This window comes from Chiloscyllium punctatum, chromosome 26 (assembly GCF_047496795.1).
Source record: "Chiloscyllium punctatum isolate Juve2018m chromosome 26, sChiPun1.3, whole genome shotgun sequence".
Taxonomy (NCBI): Eukaryota; Metazoa; Chordata; class Chondrichthyes; order Orectolobiformes; family Hemiscylliidae; genus Chiloscyllium; species Chiloscyllium punctatum.
The window spans coordinates 67,355,612-67,380,107 of NC_092764.1; the positions used below are offsets into that span (position 1 = coordinate 67,355,612).

The following is a 24,496-nucleotide window of genomic DNA, read 5'->3' on the forward strand; positions in this document are numbered from 1 at the left end:
TGTAAGATGAGTGGCAGAGCAAAGTGTGCAGTGGACTGTGAAACTTTGGAAAGGAATATAGACACATCGAGTAAGTGGGCAAAGATCTGGCAGATGGAATATAATGTTAAGAAATGTGAAGTCACCCATTTTAGTTGGAGTAACAGTAAAAAGGACTATTACTTGAATGGTAAACAGTTGCAGCATGCTACTGTGCAGAGAGATCTGGGTGTCCTTTTGCATGAATCACAGAAGGGTGGTCTGCAGCTCCAATAGGTAATTACGAAGGCAAAAGTAATTTTGTCTTTCTTTGTTGAAGGCATTGAGTTCAAAAGCAGACAGGTAATGTTGCAGCTGTATGGGGTGCGAGTAACGCTACACATGGAGTACAAAACCATGCAGTTTTGGTCTCCCCCTTACTTGAGAAAGGATGTTCTGGCCCTGGAGTTGGTGCAGAGGGGGTTCACTAGGTTGATTCCGTAGTTGAGGGGGTTGGTTAATGAGGAGAGACTGAGCAGACTGGGATTATATTCATCAGAATTTAGAAGAATGAGGTTGGATCTTATAGAAACACATAAAATTGTGAAGGGAATAGATAAGATCGACGTAGAGAGGATGTTTCCACTGGCAGGTGAAACTAGGACGAGAGGGCACAGCCTCAAGATGAGAAGGAGCGGATTTCGGACTGAGTTGAGAAGGAACTTCTTCCTCATGAGCCTTGTGACTCGATGGAATTCCCTGCCCTGTGAAGTCGTTCACGCTATTTCAGTAAATGTTTTTAAAGCTGAGATAGATTTTATTTTGAACAATGAAGGAATTAAGGATTAAGGTGGGTAAGTGGAGCTGAGGCCATGAAAAGATCAGCCCTGATCTTGTTGAATGGCGGAGCAGGCTCGCAGGGCCGGACGGCCTCCTCCTGCTCCTCGTTCTTACATTCATCTGTGGAGAGGGTCGATAATATCGCAATTATTCAGTGTTCTGGAAGTGAGGACAAACCCGTTCTTAACTGAGAGAGAACCCCTTGAGTACCAAAGGGCCATGTTTTAGGTCTGGTTGCTGTTGAAATCACACCTGAGAATTTAGGAAATCTAATAGATAACCGAACCACCACCTAACTTCAGAGAGCATTCCCATTCACCCATGGATGTGAAAGAGCTTCGCATTCTTGTCCGGTTTGCATTGCAATATGGTCGACGCTTTCTTGAGCTGTGCAGTTCTTAAATCTGCAACCAGATATCCACGTTGGATTTCGGATCTGAGTAACAGCAGGGAGGACAGTTCCCCAGGTTTGTTTTAAACCAAGCCATGTCAGTATGACCAGCGACCCGCCTGGCAATGCAGCCGGCAATAAAAACCGTAAGCACCGGGTGGGTGCTGTAAATCAGAAACAAGAACAGACATGGCTAGAAAATCTCAGCAGGTCTGGCAGCATCTATGGAGAGAAATCAGAATTAACCTTTCGGGTCCAGTGAGGAAGAATAGTAATTGCCTTACAGATTGTAGATCATTCACATTATAGCTAACCATGGTATTTAGTGCAATAGTCATTAATCAAAGTAGTCATTAGTCATATAGAAAGAATACCAGATTCATGCCTGGCTTTCTGATAACCAGTGTAAGTTCGGGGTATATCTGTTGACAGCCCGCCGTGACTTGAAGACTCTCTGAGTTCGAACCAAATTTGAGTGCAGTTAATCCCAGACTATTGCATTGTGTTTCTTTCAGTTTCCCTGTCTGCTGTTTGATGAGTGTTCTTTTCAAACAAAAAAAAGTCGATTTATTTGGAGGAAAGATATAGCAAGACTAAATCAATACCTGACAGAAGTCAGAAATCCAAATTAAAAATATGCTTGCTTTATGCTTTATGAAATTGAAGAAAGACTTCGAAATACATCAGGAATACAGCAAGTTAGAACGCTTAGAAAGCACTGTCGAGAGGACACACATATCTAACCTGCGTGTTACCTGTGCTGTGGGCTTCCCAGCAAAGCCCCGGTACCCAGTGTGTTATGAGTGTCACAGGAAATGATTGTATACCGGCTATACTTGGAGTATGCTGCTGTCCAAGTTCACCAGGACGGCGGTAACGGCTGAGCTGACCATGACGCTGAACAGATAAATTCCCTGTGAGAGAATTCCCTGCTAATGGCCCTCAAGACGCTTATTCTCAAGAATATATATATATGCAAATATACATTATGGACTTCTTTATTAAAAATGACAAATTGGCTTACTAACATCCAATCGAGCATTAGTGTGAAACACCCAGGCGAAAAGTAAGGTCAACTCTATAATGTGTTCACCTGATCGGATACAGGGCTGAAAAGGAAACGTTGCACAACACTTGGCTGTGAATTTAGTTCCTGTGGTTCACGTTCCGTCACAGAACCATTGACCTTGCTTAGACTTTTCTTGTGTAAATATGGATTTATTTTCCTTTTAAAGGTATTATGCCCATTTCACACAGAGCCACAAAGTCTCACCTTGCGTGATCGGCGAGAGAGGATTGTGGAATTGCTGTTTTCTTGATATCAGCCAGCATTTGTTGCCCAGGCCTCATTGTCCAGCGGCCAGTTCAGCTTCAATCACATTGCTGTGGCTCTGAAGCAGACCGAGGCCGACCAGGTCAGGATGGCAGGTTCGGTCAGTGATATGACTGTATCAGGTAGTGTTTCACTGCGATCATTTACTATGTTTGTGCCAATAAGAGAGCTCTTCACTGGATCCAGTTTGTTTTTCCATCTACCACGATTGGGATTCGAGATTATGCCCCGGAAACATGAGGCTGAAGTTCTGGATAAGTACTCCGGTGACATTGAGTTTATCCCACTAATTAGTGACTATTCAGACCAGCCACTCAGAGAGTGGAACCATAAAGAACGTTCCATGTATAATGTTTAGGATCAATAAAAAAAAACTAACCAATCTTCGAAATTGTTTTCGAAAAGGGTGGTTCGTTTATTGTAGCCAGGAATCTGGAGTCACGTTTTATATGTAAAATAGGACGCCAATCCCGCCCTGATATAAAAAGTAGAGTGGGAGCGGGGTGGGATAGCCATGATACTATCGATTTAGCTTGGATAGAATTGCCACCGATAGTCCATTGCATCTGTTACAGCTGTTTTACAATGAAAGTTTATCAGCTCATATCAGACCTGAACACAAATTGACTTATAAAGTAGTTCACCGTTTATGAAGACAATGAATGGGATTTTATTTTAAATCCCGCACATTGAAATCAATGGTGTATAAAACTATTTCAAAATTATTTCTAAGTATGCCAATTCAGGATTGTTATGATGAATTGCCCATTTGTTAAAATTCGTTGTCCAAATCTTAAGGGTATTTTACATTTTATCTTATAATGCTTTTGCTACAATGATGACATGCTTTGTCTATAGAGTGACAGTCTTCTCCAAAATAGCAGATTGACAGTCTTTCTTCAGTTCGCTCGCTGATATATCAACTAAGGTATGTTTTTGTTTTGTTTCATTTAGGTTTTGTGTTTTCTTTTGTCTTTTCAATTTCACAGCAAGAATGCAAAGTGGGAGATGATTTCTCTTTACAGTTCTGGGTGTCTCAAGCTGCTCTGCAATTACAGATCCATATCAAATTGCAAATGGATGAAACAGTTGGTTGTCATCAGGAAGTTTTCCCGAACTCAAAGATTCCTGGTCGTTTTCTGTCTCAAAGATCCATCTCACTGCTGTGAGAATTCACATAGCATTGTACCATTGAAAACATAGAACATAATAGCGCAGTATGGGCCCTTCATCCTTCGATATTGCGCCGACCTGTGGAACCAATCTGAAGCCCACCTAAGCTACATCATTTCATTTTTGGCCATAGCCTATCCAACAACCATTTAAATGCCCTGACATTTGGCGAGTCAACTACTGTTGCAGGTAGTGCATTCCATGCTCCTACTACTCTCTGAGTAAAGAAATTACCTCTGATATCTGTCATATACCTATTACCCCTCAATTTAAAGCTATGCCCCCTCATGCTAGCCATCACCATCTGAGGAAAAAGGCTTTCACTGTCCACCTTATCTAACCCTCTCGTCATCTCATATGTCTCAATTAAGTCACATCTGAACCTTATTCTCTCCAACAAAAATGCCTCATATCCCTCAGCCTTTCTTCATAAGACCTTCCTTCCATACCAGGTAACATCCTGGTAAATCTCCTCTGAACCCTTTGCAAAGCTTTCAAATCCTTCCTATAATGCAGTGACCAGAACTGTATGCAACACTTCAAGTGAAGCTGTACCAGAGTTCTGTACAGCTGCAGCATGACCTCATGGTTCAGAAAATCAAACCCTCTATTCATAAAAGCCATCACACCATCTGCCTTCTTAACAACCCTGTCAACCTGGATGGCAACCTTCAGGGTACTATACACACGGACACTAAGATCTCTCTGCTCATCTACACTAACAAGAATCTGACCATTAGCCCAGTAAACTGCATTCCCATTGGTCCTCCCAAAGTGCATCACCTCACACTTTGCTGCATTAAACTCAATGTGCCACCTCTCAGCCCAGCTCTGCAGCTTATCTATGTCCCTCTGTGACCTACAACATCCTTCTACACTATCCACAACTCTACCAATGTAAGTATCATCCACAAATTTACTAATGCAGCCTTCCATGCCCTCATCCAGGTCATTTGTAAAAATGACAAACTGTAGTGGACCCAAAACATATCCTTGCAGTACACTGCTAATAACTGAATTCCAGGTTGAACATTTCCCATCAATCACCACCCTCTGTTTTCTTTCAGCTAGCCAATTTCTGATTCAAACTGCTCAATCCCGTGCCTCTGTATTTTGTGCAATAGCTTAGCATTGGGAACCTTATCAAATGACTTATTGAAATCCATATAGACCACATCAACTGCTTTACCCTCATCTACCTGTTCAGTCACCTTCAAAAAGAACTCAATAAGCTTTGTAAGGCATGACCTACCCTTCACAAAACCGTGTTGGCTATCCCTAATCAACTTATTTCTTTTTAGATGTTTATAAATTCAATCTCTTAAAACCTTTTCCAACACTTTGCCCACAACCGAAGTAAGGCTCACTTGTCTATAATTACCAGGATTGTCTCTATTCCCCTTGCACAAGGGAACAACATTTGCTATCCTCCAGTCTACTGGCACTATTCCTGTAGACAATGACGACAGAAAGATCAAAGCCAAAGGCTCTGCGGTCACCTCCCTGGCTTCCCAGAGAATCCCAGGAAAAATCCCATCCAGCCGAAAAGATTTATCTATTTTTACACTTTCCACAATTGTTAATATCTCCTCCTTGTGAACCTCAATCTCATCTAGTCCAGTAGCCTGCATCTCAGTATTCTCCTCAACAACATTGTCTTTTACTAGTGTGAATACTAATGAAAACTATTTGTTTAGTATTTCCCCTATCTCCTCTAACTCCACACACAGATTCCCACTACTATCCTTGAATGGTCCTATTCTTACTCTAGTCATTCTTTTATTCCTGATATACCCATACAAAGCCTTGATCCGACTTGCCAGTGCTTCTCATGTCCCATCCTGGCTCTTTTTAACTCTTCATTTATGTCTTTACTGCGTAACTTGGAACTCTCAAGCACCCTAAATGAGCCTTCACATCTCATCCTAACATAAGCCTTCTTTTACCTCTTGACAAGAGATTCAACTTCCTTAGTAAACAGTGGATCCTGCGCTTGACACCTTCCTCCCTGCCTGACAGGTACACACTTATCAAGGACCCGCAGTAGCTGTTCCTTGAATAAGGTCCACAGTTCAATTGTGCCCATCCCTTCAGTTTCCTTCCCCATCCTATCTATCCTAAATCTTGCCTAATCACATCATAACTGCCTTTCCCCAGCTATACCTCTTGCCCTGTGGTATAAACCTATCCCTTTGCATTGCTAAAGTAGACATAACCAAATTGTGGTCACTATCATGCACCACTTGATTATTCCAACTTGTAAAGCTCTCCTTGTTTACAAGCTTTAAGGTCGAGTCCAAGTCCATTCTAACTTATATTCTGTAAAAGGAAAATGTGGCACTTTGCATACCACCTCCTCTCAGAGATGAACACAGTTTTCAATATATTGCATGACGAGGTGACCAAAACAATACAAGACATGAGAGCGGTCTCACAGACTAATTGACTAGCAGCTTGACATATTCATACTCATGGAATTACACCTAACTATTCAGCCAAGTAATGACGGGATGTGGTTTAATTATTAATATTGACTTAAGACCATATTCTTAGCAACAATACTAAAATACCAAAATCAATGCTTCAGCATTGCTCAGTTTGGGGAAATGGTGGTGTTGTGGTCATGCCAGTGGATTAATAATTTACAAGCGTCAGGTAAACATTCCGGGGGGAATGAGTTCAAATCCCATTGTGGAAGATGATGAAATTTAGATCAAATAAACACATGCAGTAACAAACAAACCCAAACATCACTGTTGTCAATTATTGTACAGACCCATCTGATTTACTGATGTCCTTTAGGAAAGGAAGTCTGCCATCCTGATCTGATCCAATCTACATGTAACTCCTGACCTACAGCAAAGAAGTTCACTCTGAGTTTCCCCCGGATTATTAATGATTGACACTAAATCCTTGTCCTGACAAGGATGCCCAGAGCCCAAGAACATATTTTTAAAAAATATTTATCTCAAACAAGGGGCTAAAATGCTCACTTCCTAGTGGAACGAGTGGTTGGCACTCTGTCAGTATTGCGAAATGAAACAGTAAGTGAGGGAGAAATTAATTCTTAAGTAAGCTATCAAAATTAAAAGCTTGCAAATGATCTTCATACCCACATGAAACAACCTCTGTGCCATTTAGTTCACTACAAAACAGCTGTTACGCCTTTCAAAGTTGGACATTTCTGGAGAATTGATCAAGTCATTGAGTTATACAGCAAAGAGGTGGCCCTTTGTTTCCCTGAGTCTACACTGACATATCTGCATGAATTCTACCTTCCAGCATTTGGATGTTAGTACATTTCAAGTATTCATCCACATGCTTTTTAATGGTTATGAGCTTTCCTTCAACTTCTACCCTCCCAGACAATGCATTCCACATTCCCAAGGTGAAAAATACTTTCCTCAATTCCCTTCTAAAACTCCAGCCATTTATCTTAAAATCAAGTCCATTCACTATTAACTCTTCAACTTAGGTGATATCTGCTTTCTATCAACCCGTTCCATGCCTCTTATAATCTTACACACCTCAGTCAGTTCCCCCTTCAACCTTCTCTGCTCCAAAGAAAGTAACCTAAGCTTATCCAGCCTCTCTTCATTGATAAAGTGCAGCATTATAGGCAATGGGGAATCTCCCTTGAACCACCTCCAACGCAATCACATCCTTATGAAATTGTGGTGACTGGAATGGCACACAGTCTCCCAGCGTTTGCTTAACCAAAGTTTTGTACAGTTCAAACATCCTTGGAAATCACCTCTGAACCCCTCCAAGGCCAGGACATCTTTCCTTAGATACGGAGCCCAAAACCACCCAAAATATTCTAAATGCGGTCTGACCGAAGCCTTATACAGCTTCAGCAGTTTTTTTTTCTCTGCTGTTGTGTTGTAGTCCTCTTGAAATGAATGTCAACATTCTATTTGCCTTCCTGCCTGCCATCTGAACCTGCTTGTTAACCTGAGGAGAATCCTGAACCAGGACTCCCAAGTTACTTTGTGCTTCAGATTTCCAAAGTCTTTGCCTCTTTATAAAATCACCTATGCCTGTATTCCAATCCAAATGCATAACCTGACCCTTCACACATTGTATTCCATCTGCCATTTCTGTGCCCACGCTTATAATTTGTCCAAGACCTTCCGCAGTCTTGCTGCTTCCTCTGCATTGCCTGTCCCTTCACTTATCTTTCTGTCATCTTCAAGGTGAGCAACAATACCTTAAGTTCTTCCATCCAGATTGTTGACATGAATAGCTGTGGTCCCAACATGAATCCCCTTGGAACTCTGCTAGTCACCAGCTGCCCTTCTGAAAAAGACCTCTTTATCCCAACTCTGTTCTGCCAGTCAGCCAATCCTCTGTTGATGCCAGAACCTTGCCCCTAAGATTTACTGCTGTTCATAATCTGACCTTATAGAGGTCTATAAAGTCATGAGGGGCATGGATAGGATAAATAGACAGTCTTTTGCCAGGGGTGGGAGAAGCCAGAGCTATACAAGATAATGAGTGGAATAGATAGAGGTATACAAGATAATGAGTGGAATAGATAGAGTCAATAGCCAGAGACTTTTCCCCAGAGCAGTATTGATTGGTACAAGGAGTCATAGTTTGAAGCTGTTAGGAGGAAGGTATAAAGGAGACGTCAGAGGTAGGTTCTTTTCACAGAAAGTTGTGAATGCATGGAATGCATTGCCAGCTGTGGTGGTGGAAGCAGAGTCACTGGGGACATTTAAGTGACTGCTGGACATGCACAAGAATAGCAGTGAATTGGGTGCGTGGGTTAAGTTATTATATTTTACATTAGGATTAAATCTTGGCACAACATCGTGGGCCAAAGGGCCTGTTCTGTTCTGTACTTTCCTATGTTCTCTGTTCTATAACCTCCTTATTCTTATAATGTAAGCCTTGAATGAGAAGCAAATATTCTGTCTGCTTCTTAACTATCCTGTTAACCTGTCATGCCACCTCAGGGATTTGTGAATAAGCAACCCAGGAACCCTCTGTACAAGACAAGATAAAATAACACATTGAGTGACTCATGTTTGTTGAAGAGTGGCAATTGTAAATTGGGAACCTTAGGAAGAAGCTGAGATGAATCACTCAATCACCAATTCTAAATGAATAACAAGAAACTAGCAGCACACACCGGTGAAGCAATTCCTCCTCAGCTCAGATGGATTCAGCATCTTCCTTATTCTTCCTTATTCATGGCCAAGGAACTAGTGCACAGTACCATATGTTCTGCATTGTGGATGGCATAGTGGCTCAGTGGTTAGCAATGCTCCCTCATGGTGCTATGGACCTGGGTTCAGTCCCTGCCTTGGGTGACTGTGTGGAGTTTGTACATTCTCCCCATGTCTGCATGGGTTTCCTCTCACAATCCAAACATGTGCAGATCAGGGAACTTGCCCATAGCACTAGGTGCATTAGTCAGAGGGAAATGGGTCTGGGTGGGTTACTCTTTGAAGGGTCAGTGTGGACTTGTTGGGCCAAAGGAACTGTTTTCATACTGTAGGTAATTTACTGTTGAAAATACTCACCTGAACCACTATTTAAAAAATAGTACATATAAAGGGAATATAGTTAAACATGTATAACAGGGTCAGCTGCATTGAGATCTGGGTGTCACATTTTAGGAGAGGTACAGTACATTAGATGAGGTGTAGATAATATTTAAGACAGCCATTTCACAATGGAGATGCCTGCAAGCATGATAAAAGGAATAGACTATAATAAAATACAAATTTATTGTCACATGAAAAATGCAGCAAAAAGTTGCCCTGCTGTCCACTGATAACATTCTGCATATGTTCCTCAAGGGCCCTGAGAGTACTCACAGGCAGGTAAAATGGAGCCAGGTCTAGCTCAGTTGGCTGGATCATTGCTTGACATAGTAATGTGATGCCAACAGTGTGGGTTCAATTCCCATCATTGGTTTGAGGTTACCACAAATGACTCTCCTTCTCAACCTCTCTTCCCTTGCCTGAGGTCTGGCGGTCATCCGGTTAAATCACCACCAGTTGCTTCTCTCTAATAAAAGAGCAGCCCCTATGGTCTGGTAAGATTATGGTGACACAACAACCATAAGGAATTGCCTCTGTGTTATTAACTCCACATAAATAGATCTACTTCTCAGCCAATTTTGAAGCATGTGCCTGAAAATATGAGGTGCTTTGATCCGCCTTTTGACTCAAGCTACTAGTTGCAAAGTGCAATTATCTCTACTTAAGGAGAAAGAGGGGACTTTAGAGGGTCAGCTCTGCACGAGAAAATATTCTATTATATCAGTGGGTATCTCCTTGAATCAAAGCCTGCTGAGATTACCATAGCATAAGCAACCCACACAACTTGTGGCTGCTGTGGTCACCAAAGCTCAATGGGAGGTTGGGTTGATGTTGTGCCACAAGCTGTCTGTTTCATGTCTACAGAGTCAACAGTAAGACAACAGATCTTCCACATGCAACTGCAGTTGAGTGAAGAGCTGGTGAAGATTCCAGGTGGCATGCAATAGCTTAATCAATGAGCAAAATAATCCCTGCTCACCATGAGTGCTGTCTTTCTTCCTAGTCTGTGGATGCTTCTTAACCCATCCAGAGACTGGCCTATCATCTTGAAACACAGATCCCATGTACCAGTTAGATAGTGCCAGAGTTGGGAATTGAGCTGTGTACTGATGTATTGGCAGTTATCACTGAACACGAGTGGAAAGACAAATGAAAGACAAGGTGCCTGCAGCCTCAAATGGGAAGCATATTAGGAAATATGGAAAGGCAGAGAAGCTAAGTGTTAGCATCCACAAAGGAACTCCCAGGAATAAGAACAATCCAATGGACAAGTGAGAATGAGGAACTAAGTAAATACATTAAAATTACTGAAAAAAAGGATTTGCCAATTTATTGGGACTAAAAAATAACAAATCAATGGAACCCACTGACTGATATATATCACAGAGTTTTGGAAACAGCAGGAAAATGCTGTTGGAAAGAGCAGGGAAGTGGTCTGAAATGCATGTGTTTCAATGCACGAAATATAATTAGCAAGGTAGATGAACACAGAGCATTGGTTAGTACTTGGTACGATGACGTTATTGTGATTACAGAGACTTGGCTGAAAGAGGGACAGGACTGGCAACTGAATGTCCCAAGATTCAGATATTTCAGGTATGACAGAAAGGGATGTAAAAGGGGTTGGGGGAGTTACATTCCTGGTAAAGAGTATCTCACAGCTGTACTGAGGGAGGATACATAAGAGAACTCATGCAGTAAGGCACTATGGGTAGAAGTCAGGAATAGGAAAGGTGAAATCACAATGCTAGGCGTATGATACAGCCTCCCAACAGCCAGCGATAGGTAGAGTACAGAATATGTGGACAGATTTTGGAAAGCTGTAAAAAATGTGGAGTTGTTGTGGTGGATGATTTTAATTCCTATTGTATTGACTGGGACACATTTTGTGGAGGTGGGTACTGCAGATGCTGGAGATTAGAGTCAAGATTAGAGTGGTGCTGGAAAAGTACAGCAGATCAGGCAGCACCTGAGGAGCAGGAAAATCGACATTTCAGGCAAAAGCCCTTCATCAGGAACGAGGCTGGGAGCCTTGGTTGGATAGGATAGTGAAGAAGGCATTTGATATGTTTTTCTTTATTGGCCAGAGCATTGAGTATAGGAGTTGGGAAGTCATGTTGCTGCTGTACAGGACATTGGTTAGGCCACTTTTGGAATATTGTTTGCAGTTCTGGTCTCCTTTCTATAGGAAGAATGTTGTGAAGCTTGAAAGGGTTTAGAAAATGTTTACATGGATGTTGCGAGGGTTGGAGGGTTTGAGCTATAAAGGGAGGATGAATAGGCTGGGGCTGATATCCCTGGAGCGTCGGAAACTGAGGGGTGGCCTTATAGAGGTTTATATAATCATGGGGAGTATGGATAGGACAAATTGACAAGGTCTTTTCCCTGGGTTGGGCAAGTCCAGAACTAGAGGGCATAGGTTTAGGGTGATAGGGGAAATGGTGGAGGCTGGCACAATTACAACATTCAAAAGGCATCTGGATGGGTACATGAGTAGGAAGTGTTCAGAGGGATATGGGCCAAGTGCCGGCAAATGGAACTAGATTAATTTCAGATATCTGGTCGGCATGGACATGTTGCACCGAAGGGTCTGCTTCCGTGCTGCACATGCCTGTGACTCTCTGCTAAAACAGACAAATTTCCGTGATTCGTCTTTTCAAAATTATTCCTGTAATGGGCCAACAATTGTTCCAGCTAATCCTTCCTTTTTCAATACCTCAAAAAGGTTATACTGACCATTTTTATGTTTCTTCTAATTTCAAGTTCACATTCTAATTTCAAATCCTTTATAAATATCTTTGTCCTCCTTTGCCAAACTCTGAAAGCCTCTCAACCTTCAGACTTGCAACTTTACTTGACAACTTTATAAGTTTCTTCCTTTGATGAGATATGATCCTATTGCTTTTAATGTTCATTGTTAGCCCTGCTTCTCTCACTTCTTCTACTGAGTATTTTTGACTCAAAAGAATACATACATTTTCTTAAGTCATTCATTGATTACAGCTTCCACGTCTACAAGCACTTCTGAATTAAATCACACCTTAAATTTGTGCTGCAAGTTATATAAGTTTCTACACATCTATTATCAATTCTTGCTCTTTCTATACCCTCTCTCACTAATATTCTGAGTCCATCACTTATCATTCGCCCAACTCAAGAGTGTTCCTTTTTTTTGGCCTGTTCCACCTAAATGTCATATTCAGCTTCTCTTTTTGGTCATACTGCAGCCACGTCTCCATAATGACACTTATATTACATCCTTTTACTTCCTATTGCCCACGAATTGACGTATTCTGTTGTGAACACCGTGCACTAACCATTTCCATCATTATTACTGAAGATATTATTATATAGTTTCCCAGGGTCTCATTAATTTTTTTTAAAACCTTTTAATTAACCACATATATTTTATATTCTTGTGAAATGTTAGTTATGCCTTCTCTGTTCTCCACGTAGATTAAACACTAAAATAAATCACAAACGATATATAATTTAAGATTAGATTCCCTACAGTGTGGAAACAGGCCCTTCAGCCCAACTCCAATCTTCCCAGACCCATTTCCTCCTAACACTATGGGCAATTTAGCATGGCCAATTCACCTACTTGCACAGTGGGAGGAAACCCATGCAGACACAGGGAGAATGTGCAAACTCTACACAGACAGGTGCCTGAGGTGGGAATTGAACTCAGGTCCCTGGCACTGTGAGGTAGTAGCGCTAACCACTGAGCCACCATGCCACCCTTAAGCTAACAGATATAAATACTATCTAGTGTACTTTAATGTTGTGTGCACCAGTGTCCAATTATCATCTCTACTTCCTTGAGTCCTACTCCTGATGGTGTGAAAGAAAAACCTTTGAATTGGCGTCTCCTTTAACCCATTTATAAATTACTATGTCATTTGATATGTGTTAAATTTTCATGTCACATTGACATTGATTTATCAGAAAGTGAATAGTTTTCAACATTCTCGCCAAGTTTACATCTCTTCTGTCACTTTTTTTTCCACAGTTCCCCCAAGCCAACTGCATATTGATTGCCACAAAACTGAACGTAATGCATTGACTTATCTGGTCCTCATTTGCGGAAGTGTATCCCAGGAATATAAATATCCGTTGGTACAAGAATGTTGTGGATGTTGACATTGGGATAAACACAGTTCTAAAGCTAAATGCAGAGAGTTTGTTTGAGTGTTCCAGTACTTTGGAAGAAAAAGAAGCTGTGAAAGATGGAACTTTCTACACCTGCAAACCATCTCACCTCACCATTGAAATGACCGCCACCTATCAACTTATTTCTTCCAGCAACAAAGGTACAGATAAAATTGTTAACAAATTGAAAAGAATATCCGATGAATACATATTTACAGCAGAACAGGTTAAATCTCAAAACAATAACATTTCAATTTTTAATTAGACAATAATGTGGATTAATTCAATTTTTAAAATTTATTTTGCACCAATTTTCTTTGGAAAACTGGGCTGCGGTGCATCGCTGTTATGATTCGGCAAGATTGGTACCAACTGAGGGCCGGAATTCTGCTCTTAGAGTCATAGAGATGTACAGCACAGACACAGACCCTTCGGTCCAACTCATCCATGCCGAGCAGATATCCTAAACTAATCTAATCCCATTTGCCAGCACTTGGCACATATCCCTCTAAATCTGACCCATTCATATACCCATCCAGAAGCCTTTTAAATACTGCAATTGTTCAAGCCTCCACCACTTCATTTGGCAGCTCATTCCATACATGCACCACACTCTGCATGAAAAAGCTACCCCTTAGGTCCTTTTTAAATCTCTCCCCTCTCACCCTAAACCTATGCCCTCTAATTCTGGACTCCCCCATTCCAGGGAAAAGACCTTGTCTATTTACCCTATCCATGCCCCTCACAATTTTATAAACCTTTATAAGGGTACCCCTCAGCCTCCGACACAACATTGAAACAGCCCCAGCCTATTCAGCCTCTCCCTCTGGCTCAAACTGTCCAACCCTGGCAGCATCCTTGTAAATATCTTCTAAACCCTTTCAATTTTCACAACATCATTCTGATAGGGGGAGACCAGAACTGCACACAATATTCCAAAAGTGGCCAACCCATGACCTCCCAACTCCTATACTCAATGCTCTGACCAAAAAAGGAAAACATGCCAAATGCCTCTTCACTATCCTTTCTACCTGAGATTCCATTTTCAAGAAACTACAAACCTACACTTCAAAGTCTCTTTGTTCAGCAACACTAAGCAAGACCTTACCATTACAAGGCCTGCCTGGATTCGCCCTTCCAAAATGTAACAGCTTACATTTATCTAAATTAAACTCCATCTGTCACTTATCGGCCCATTGGCCCATCTGATCAAGATCCCACTGTACTCTGAGGTAACCTTCTTTGCAATTTTGCTGTCATCTTCAAACTTACTAACCTTTGCAGTTCCATTTTGAGAATAGTATTGCAACATGCCAGAAATAATTATTCCTTTCCATGATAGTGTTCAGTGCATAATCAATCTAACTGACTCACAAAATATAGTAAGCAATCTTGAAGAAAGTTTAAAACATAATTTATTGTTGAAATGATGTAAAGTTATATTGATAAATGCAAGCATGGCCTCTTTGAATACAGCTCAGTGTTAGTATCACTTCTTAAAGTTGCAATATGAATACTTTATTATTATCATACATAATGTTTAATAATTCTGCATATTAAAGCAACAATTGAATTGGGTGCAATAAGATGAAGAACATACTTGGCAGTCCTTCAAAACATGCAGCCCCAGAAAATTTAGATAGGTTTTCAAAATAATGCAGTCGCAGGTATATAGGATAGTGAAGAAGGCGTTTGGTATGCTTTCCTTCATTGGTTAGAGCATTGAGTGTAGGAGTTGGAGAGGTCATGTTGCGGCTGTGCAGGACATTGGTTAGGCCACTTTTGGAATACTGCGTGCAGTTCTGGTCTCCCTCCTATCAGAAGGGTATTGTGAAACATGAAAGGGTTCAGAAAAGATTTAAAGAGTGTTGCCAGGGTTAGAGAGTTTGAGCTATTGGAAGAGGCTGAATAAGCTGGGGCTGTTTTCAGTGGAGCATTGGAGACTGAGGGGGACCTTACAGAAACTCACAAAATCACGAGGGGCAAGGATAGAGTAAATAGGCAAGGCCTATTCCCTAAAATGGGGGAGTCCAAAACTAGAGGGCATAGGTTTAAGATGAGAGAGGAAAGATTTAAATAGGACCTAAGGGGCAACGTTTTAATGTAGAGGGTGGTACATGTATGGAATAAACTGCCAAGGGAGTGGTGGAAGTTGGCACAACTGTAACACTTGAAAGGCATCTGGACAGCTATATGAATAGGAACTGTCTACTGGGCCAATGGGACTGGATGAATTTCGGGTATCTGGTCGGCATAGTCAGTTGAACTGTCTCCGTGCAGTACATCTCTATGACTCTTGGTCGGAAATCAGATTGATCAATGCAATAACAAAGCTTGGCCTCAATGCATGCATTATTCAAATATGCTGACGGTGTACGTTGAGATGGGTTTGCCATCCCGCCGTTGGTAATTTTTGTCACGAGCTGGCATCCAGCAGATGAAATCACTTTGGGCAGTTCCTTCCGTGTGATATTTCCAAGCAAGATACGCTCTGTCGTTCCTGACTGAGATTTGATATTTTGATTGTTCAGAATAGTATCCGGCATTGTGTTGTCTCCAATTGTAAATATTTTTGTCATTGTTTCTGCAGGTATACATTTCTCATTCTATCCCGCTCGAGATTTGTCCATTTTTATTTCAACCTTGCCTTTGGTGCTATGTAATATACCGATTTGGCGTTTCCATTTTGTGCCAAACAGCTGTCGCAAATGGTCAGATGAAAGTGTCTCAAACCCCCGAAAGTGCATACGCTGTCGAAGGTGAAAGCTTTACCTTTTACTGCGCATTCCCTCTTTTTCGCGATCAATCCAATGTGACTATCAGTTGGTGGAAACTCGGCGATACCGAACTTCTGCAGTCAGGATCTGACGGCAGGAAACGATTTCTCCCTTTGAAAAAAGGTGGAGCCTCTCTGCAACTCTTAAACGTCAAGGCCGATGACTCTGGAGTCTATTACTGTGGAGTAAAACATCCCAATAGCCCCACTGTAAATGGAACTGGGTCAAGGCTTGTTATCTGTGGTAAGTGCAATGTGTAGCAAATTATTTCACATGATATCAACAGCTCACAGTCCAATACTAAGCGTTTATTTTAAATGAGATGATCCATGAACATTGGTGTCTGCTTTCCGGTCTGAATTATATTGAATAAATCCACTGTCATGGAAAATGATGCACTGAATAACAAAAAGGACACACGCAAGAAACGTGTAACAGGAGATTCGTCTGATATAATCTCTTAAATTAAACACCGTTTTGACTGAGCTAGAAACTGACCGAGAACTGAAATGTAATCCCTTTCATCTCCCAATTGATGAAGCGGTGGCGATAAACCCTGCTATTACCTTAAATTGTAGACACTGTTATCACAAATTGAAAGTGTCCTTCTGATATATATTTCCACTCAAGAACACGAATGTACCACGAGAAGTGTCGGATAATGAGCGACTGTTTTCACCCCTTTTCCACTATCGCTCAAGACCATGCTGAAGGATAGATGTGAATTCACAGAAATTGCTCTCTTAATGCTTCATGAAAAGCACTACCCATCTGAGATTCGAATGTGAAGAAATATCTAATTAAGTATAAAATATTATTCCTGAGCCAAGCATACTATAGTAATGCGTCCGGTGAAAATCAAATATTACTTTCACCAACCTTTGGAAATGGTATTCCCAGTGTATTGAAGCAAAACATTAATTTGTGTCTCCCTTTATCAATCCAGAAGGCTCCTATGAATCTTTACCACTTCGAGTTGGGTTTCGCTGTGCAGATGATGATTATGATGCACGGTAACACCAGGTTTTGGATATTGGAGAATAATTTATAAAATCGGCACACGAAGATGAAATGAGGAATCAAGGATTCGATCTCGCAATTCACATCCCCTCATCGAGACACTTGCCATTTAAATAATTCGGGGGGCGGTGTTTGTTTATTTGTTGTTGTAGTGACCTCAAAGTTGCCCACTAAATTCGCTCAACTACAATCAGGATTTGAGATTCCAATGTAAGGCTGTTGTCTGCCTTGTGATGAGTTTTAGAATCATGGAATACCTACAGTGCAGGCCATTCAGCCCATCGCGTATGTACCCACCTTCCAATGAGCGTCCCTACAAAGACCCATCCCCACCCTTACGTTTTTACCATGGCTAGTCCAACCATCCTGCAGGTCACTGCCAATCCGCCGAATCTGCCCGTCTTTGGACTGGGGAGGAAACCGAGCAGCTGGAGGGACGCAATGTGGGCAGAATGTGCAAACTCCTTAGAGACACACGTGGGCGGAATGCAACCCGGGCCTCTATGTGAGGCAGCACTGAGAGCAGATTTACCAGACACCTTCTGGTGCACAGAAAAACATAACATTGGGGCTCATTCCTTCAGTATTTCATTATTCTTATTTTCTCAAAAATAATAAAACAATGCAAATCGTGTTAATTGCATTTCCGCCCTCCGTTACCCTTTTCCCTTAATTCTGCCTTGTTTCCTAAATCTAATTTAATACATAAATGCGCAAGTAAATATTTCGTGGCTTAGACTCGAGGCTGTTAATTTCCATGGTAACCTAATTACTTTCAAGAGATGCACGTTCGCTGACTTTGTCATTTTTTTCTCAGTTATTCTGTGAGGGGTTTAGTCCAAATTTACGCTTAATTTAAAGGCAACCCCGATGCAGATTATAAGGGGGAGCTGTCGCCTGTGCAACTGAATTACCAGCGCCCAGTCTTTACAGTGTTTCACTGTGAAAAGAAACGTCTAGACATTGCCAGATGGCTGCTTCTGATGTTATTTTCTTTTGCGGTTTTTATTTTGCAGTTCCTCCAATTCCATTGAAAATTATCTCCAAATCACCAAAGAGCAGTGTTCCCGGAACTTTAATTGTCTTGTGCAAAACGGCTGCTTTTTACCCAGACAGTATTAATCTAACTTGGTACAAGGATGGCGTTCATGTTACCAATGGGATAATGGCTCTGAAGCACTTGAATTCCAAAGGACTTTATGAACTTACCAGCTACATGGAAGTCACCCGTGCTGCCCACAATGTTATCTGTCAGGTCATTCACCGCATGCTTCCGATTCCAGTCCGCAGCACCTTCTTTGTCTCAAATCGGAAAGGTGAGCCTTTATTTGTGATTTATTTTTACAGGATGCTAACAAACATGTTATTGAATGGCAAGCGCCTCCTTTCAAACCCGTCCATGGCTTCCCGTCATTTTTAAAACATTTAACCGTATGTCACCATTTTTTTAATCCTTGCAATTACACATTTCCGATCTGCATAAGAAAGGTAGGCTTGGAGCAAGTGGTGTAGGTAATATTGTGTGATATGAAACTAGCTCGCAACAGATTATGATTTTTCGGTTTCTTTTTTTTATCGTTGGAAATTTCTGAATGTCTAGTGAAAACTATGGTGTCTAATGCAGCATGTATGTCTGCATCAAAAATACGGTCAGAAAATCATTCATTCTCTAACTGCCCATGGATCTATGACTTTAAAATCATCTTTACGGAAACATTTATAGTCGTTTGCCTCTCAATCAAGACTTCCTTCTTCAGCGACTCCCGAATTCTCTGAATTGTAGATTTTGCGAGAGGGTTTCTTACTATAGTAGCTTACTTATGCTCTTTAGCCAATGTTTTAGCTTACTTCTTACCTGAAGAAGGGCTTATGCCCGAAACGTCGATTCTCCTGCTCCTTGGATGCTGCCTGACCTGTTGCGCGATTCCAGCAACACATTTTTCAGCTCTGATCTCCAGCATCTGCAGTCCTCATTTTCTCCTTACTTCTAACTATGAAGATTTACTTTAACCATTCACCTTTGGCAATAATTATAACCATGTATTTTCTTAATTATACATTTATTGTCATTTTACTGTACATACATGCAAAAATCTATGGGCAAGTCTCTTTTTTGGTACTTGCACATCTGAAAAGTATCTTTACACCTTGGAAATACAGTTCAATGTTGGCATTTGATTATTATCCTCCAATGCAAAAGGATGGTCATCATACCATGATTAAAAATACTCCTTACATACCACAACTGTAATTTCACTATGATTTTACCTTCAACTTTATTGTATTCATGGTAATGCACATAATGCTCCTACTTTTTTGCTTGTTGTTAATTAACATGACTGTCATTTTGATGCTTTTGTTTTGAAAAATCATTTTATCTGGGCTAATTGCCCTCTACCCTAAATAAAGAAACATCCTTCAAATCTCCAATCTAATGTATTCAGATGAAATCAATTAATTATTAAAATCCCTTCATGAACAATGTTTTGTGATGGATGTATTGATTGTGCAAGTGACTTTAAGATCTGCTAACTCCACAAATTCTATGTAGATTATGACACTTTCAAAATATTTCACATATAAAATTAATTGTTCTGCAGCTGTGTTGTTCAAATTAATCTGGAGATTTATCATATTAGCAATGTAAGAGATAAACTTCAAATCAGATTACCTACCGTGTGGAAACAGGCCCTTCCGCCCAACGAGTCCACATCGACCCTCCACCCCCCAACACTACGGGTAATTTAGCATAGCAAATTCACCTAACCTGCACATCTTTGTACTGTGGGAGGAAGCCCACGCAGACACAGGGAGAGTATGTAAATGCCACACAGACAGTTGCCCAAGGTGGGAATTGAACTCAGGTCCCTGGTGCTATGAGGCAGCAGTGCTAACTACTGAACCACCATGCTACCCAATGGCATGTTGCTCTTTTGCAAGAGATTGAATTAATGATTTATTGCACTTTGCTCTCCAATTATATTTTACTTAGCTCAGTTGAAAGTAGATCAATTTCCATCAAGAATTTGTGTTCATGCAGAATTTTTTGTTATGAAACATCCTTAAAATTTGTAAGGATTTTTTCCAGTTTAAAGTAAGGAATACAATCCACAGAACAATTGTTTAGCTATGGACTCCAGGCTAATATTCATGATGCTTGTCACTTTGCAAGTAGTGATTCTGAAATTATGGAACAATTTATTTCAAGTGTTTATTGAATATTGATTTGTTTGTTTCAAAGAATTTTAGTTAGGGCATGCTATCTATAATAATTCAATGACTACTCTAAATCCTATATTTTAGTCCACAGGTTCAACATTCCTTTGATTCCTCAATTTATATTAGGTTTCTTCATGATTCTCGCTCTGACACTTATCATTGCTGATTATGTCAAACATCTTAAAGTGAAAGGTAATGCTTACAGACCATCATTTTCTGCTTTTCGTCTAAACTTACTAACCCACCATTGGTATACTGTGAATATTGGATTGCCAGAGATATTGAGGATGCAGAGCAGAATATCTAGCAAAATGTAAATTAAAATGGATGTTTAGCAAATTTCAACATATCCAATGCTGAGCAAGGATGCAAGATTTTTACAGCAGCCAATCTGGTTTATTCATTTCATTCATTTGCCTCCAGAACATCTTACTCTGAAATAGTTCTGACTTTACATTTTTTTTTCTCTAAGGTTGCCAGTAGATTTTGTTGAGTCATAGAACTGTAGAGTCCTATAACAGTCCTTTGGCCCAAACTTGTCCATGCAGACCCTTGTCCACTACCCTTGACTTCACTTTCATGAGAACTGTGAATCTGAACTTCAATATCCCACTACACTCCTTAAGTCTTACCATTCACCAAAAAACTCTTACCTTGATTTGCCTCTCCAAAATGCAAGACCTCATACCTATCTAGATTAAACCCCACTTCCCCAGCTGATCAAGGTCCTGCTGCAATTTCTGATAACCTTTCTCAGTATCCATGATACTGTGTTGTCAGTAAACTTTCCAATCATGCCTTGTACATTCTCATCCAAATCATTGATCTAGATCACAAACAGTAGTGGGCCCAGCAGCAACCCCGAGGCATTCCACTAGTCACAGGCCTCCAATCCGACAATCATCCTTCCACAATCACCCTCTGCTTCCTACCCTGAGGCCAATTTTGTTTTCAGTTTGTCAGCTTGCCCTGTGATCCAACCTTCCGTCGCAGCTGACCATATGGAGCCTTATCAAAGTCCTTACTGAGATCCTTCTAGACTCCATATATTGCCCTGCCCTCAGCAGAGTGGTAGTTTTGATTTTTTTTCTGATGGCTTTGCAGAATGACATGAACATTTGACCACTTCAAGTGTTATTTATATGCAAAAAGATTCTCCTCACATCTGCTCAAAACATTCTGCCCTTTATGTTAAATCTATGTCCACATGGTCATTGACCACTCCATCAAGGGGAAGTTTTATCCATCACTAACATCTCCCCACTCAATCTACGCTGCTTGAAGGAAATCAATCACAGTATTTCCAATTTCTCTTCATAACTGAAACTATCCTGACCTTACAGCATCATAATAAGGTCCCTCTGCACTTTCTCCAGTGCTAGCTTATCCTTCCTATTATGTGGATTCCAGAACTGCACATAATACTCTAGCTGTGACCAAACCATCATTTAATATACGTTCAGCACAGCTTCCCTGTTCTTAAACTCCACGACGCAGCTAATATTGGCAAGTATCCTGTATACCTTCTTAACCACTTCATCTACCTGTCCTGATACCTCAACATTGTCTGATCCTTGGTGGTTCCAAACATTGTACCTTCCAACATGTTGTTTTGATCAGTCTGACAGATAAAAAAAAGAATATCTGCATAATGATCTAATCAGCTAAATACAATAGACGTTGTGAAAAAAGACCATGTGGTGTTACTGGCAGATAGTGGTAGATTTGCATGAAGTGACTTGGTCGTTCCAAAAGTAAGTGCTGCCAAAGGAATTAAGGGTCTTCTCTTACAAATAGAAATTCATTAATCCTGGTGTTCTCTGTGTGCTTTCCTGAAATAATTAAGCCAGAAATCCAAGGGCAATTATTTTACTTTCCTTGTTTGCACAACTTCGAACATAAAATGGGAAGTTAATTTCATCAATATGTAATATTCATCAGTACAGCATTAAAAGTTGTTAGGCATTGACTGATTTAGAATTAAATCCAACCCTTGTGAACTTTAATTATTTTTGTTTATGCAATCTGTGCAGGAAGTAATAATACATATGTGGAAAAATAGAACAAGTTGATCTGCGGAAACAAAAGTTGAGAACAAACTATGACAGTGCAGCAACACATAACAGTGAAAGAAATGGATTTGTGCACAAAATATGTCAACCTCAGTCAGAAAAAAGAATGTACCAATGTGAAGTAATAAAACATTTAAAACCAATTTAAACAATGTACATCAAACTTACCTTTTGTTGTTTCAAATCTTGCTGTAACTGTATGAGATTTCATTTGGTTTCGATTTCCATAAAATTGTGAGTGCAGTTTCCTGTGTGCATTGCTGTGTTTGAACAATTACAACTGAAAGCAGATTCTTCTTAAAGTATAGTGGTCTATATTGTTTGGATCAAAGGAGACACTCATTAGTTTGTGGTTCATCTGAAAAACCAATTTTTATATTTTATGGAATTAAAGCTCTGTCATCTTATTTGCAGATGTGAATTGGCAATTAATTCAGTTATTTTTCTTGCACAATTTTATTGCTCTAGCTTCTTTTTATTATTTCTTTGGAAACTTACACTTATATAGCTCTGCTATGAAGTTAGTGCAGATTAATCAGTTAATCAGTTTTATTTTTCATCTACCTTTGCATGTCAAAAATGGTGAACATCATCTTTACAGTTACATTCATCATAGTGATGACAGTCCTTAAATGCAATTTTCATGTATTTAGATCATGTCGTTGCTTGAATTGTGATCTTTTGAAAGCACCCAATAGGTTCTAATAGTGTCAACTAATATAAAGTAAAGTTGTAGCTTTCAAAGTGATTTCCTTCCTATGCTCCCTTTTTCCACCATAAAGTAATTTTGTTACAGTCTAAGCTTATGTGTTTGAACTGAGCTTCTTAAACTAACAGTTAAAAGTTAAAAATCACACAGCACACGCACAGACACACTGTCTCACAAACACTCACAGCCCCCACAAACACACACCTACATGCAAGCACATACATAGAAGTTTGTGAGGTACTTGCAGAATTAATCTTATTTTGCTCAAAAACTGCATGAATACATGTAAGATTGTGTGCATTGCTGTGTTTGAAGAATTACAATTGAAAGCAGATTCTACTCAAAGTATGGTGGTCTATATTGTTTGGTTCAAAGGAGACACTCATTAGTTTGTGGTTCATCTGAAAAACCAGTTTTTGTATTTTATGGAATTAAAGCTCTGCCAACTTATTTGAGATGTGAGTTGGCATTTCATTCAGTTATTTTTCTTGCACAATGTTCAATATAAAATATTTTATTGGTCTAGCTTTTTATTATTTCTTTGGAAACTTACACTTGAAAGCTCTGCATGTGAATTTTGTACAGATTAACCAGTTAACTATTTAATCCGTCTGAGCATTGGGACACAGACAGACAGACTTTAACCTTACACCTTCAATCTGAGCTGACATGGCATCTATTGTTAAAGTTCACTTGAAAATGTAACTAAAAAAAAGGTTCTGGGATTTACATATGAAAGAACTGAAATCAACATGCTCATTCTCAAAGATCAGAGACTTTACAAATAATTCGGCTGTTTTTCAACATATAATTTCAGTTGCATCACACTGAAACCTTTGCTCTAAATTCTATATCTTATGATCTTATACTCCACAACCACCTGATGAAAGAGCAGCGCTCCGAAAGCTAGTGCTTCCAAATAAATCAATTGGACTATAACCTGGTGTTGTGTGATTTTTAACGGTGTGCACCCCATTCCAAGACCGGCACCTCCAAACTATTTAAAAAATTGATTTGTGTCATCACCAATGCCACGCTCTGTAAAATGTGAGTCATTGTCAACATGTTCAACTGGATGATTGAAGCTGCATTTGATACAATAAAAGATTAGAGAATGAAAGGTGGTGAATGCCACATTCTATGTCCATTGGTTTAATTTCCATGGCTATTGAAATGCTTAGTAATATTCATGTAAATAGCAGATCGACATGTCATAATACTAGAGGAAGTCGACCAGCTTTATTAGCCATTTTAGCTGTCCGAATTATTTGAAGCCGGAAAGTCACAATGTTGTCCC

The 24,496-nt window shown here is 40.1% G+C and overlaps 1 protein-coding gene across 5 annotated transcripts; it reads left to right on the plus strand.

The window, feature by feature from the left end:
• Positions 1-2,370: 2,370 nt before the first annotated feature.
• On the plus strand, positions 2,371-24,175 carry LOC140453145 (natural cytotoxicity triggering receptor 3 ligand 1-like). 5 transcript variants are annotated; one of them, XM_072547570.1, is made up of 7 exons: positions 2,371-2,644; positions 3,381-3,450; positions 13,263-13,563; positions 15,993-16,422; positions 18,216-18,515; positions 20,503-20,610; positions 22,452-24,175. In XM_072547570.1, the coding sequence occupies exons 4-7, from the start codon at positions 16,119-16,121 to the stop codon at positions 22,478-22,480; spliced, it is 741 nt and encodes a 246-aa protein (XP_072403671.1). In that variant the 5' UTR covers positions 2,371-2,644; positions 3,381-3,450; positions 13,263-13,563; positions 15,993-16,118; the 3' UTR covers positions 22,481-24,175. The 5 variants fall into 5 exon arrangements, with proteins under 5 accessions (XP_072403671.1, XP_072403668.1, XP_072403670.1 ...); XM_072547567.1 differs by having other exon boundaries at positions 16,102-16,422; XM_072547569.1 differs by having other exon boundaries at positions 2,371-2,622; positions 16,102-16,422.
• The last annotated feature ends 321 nt before the right edge of the window (positions 24,176-24,496 follow it).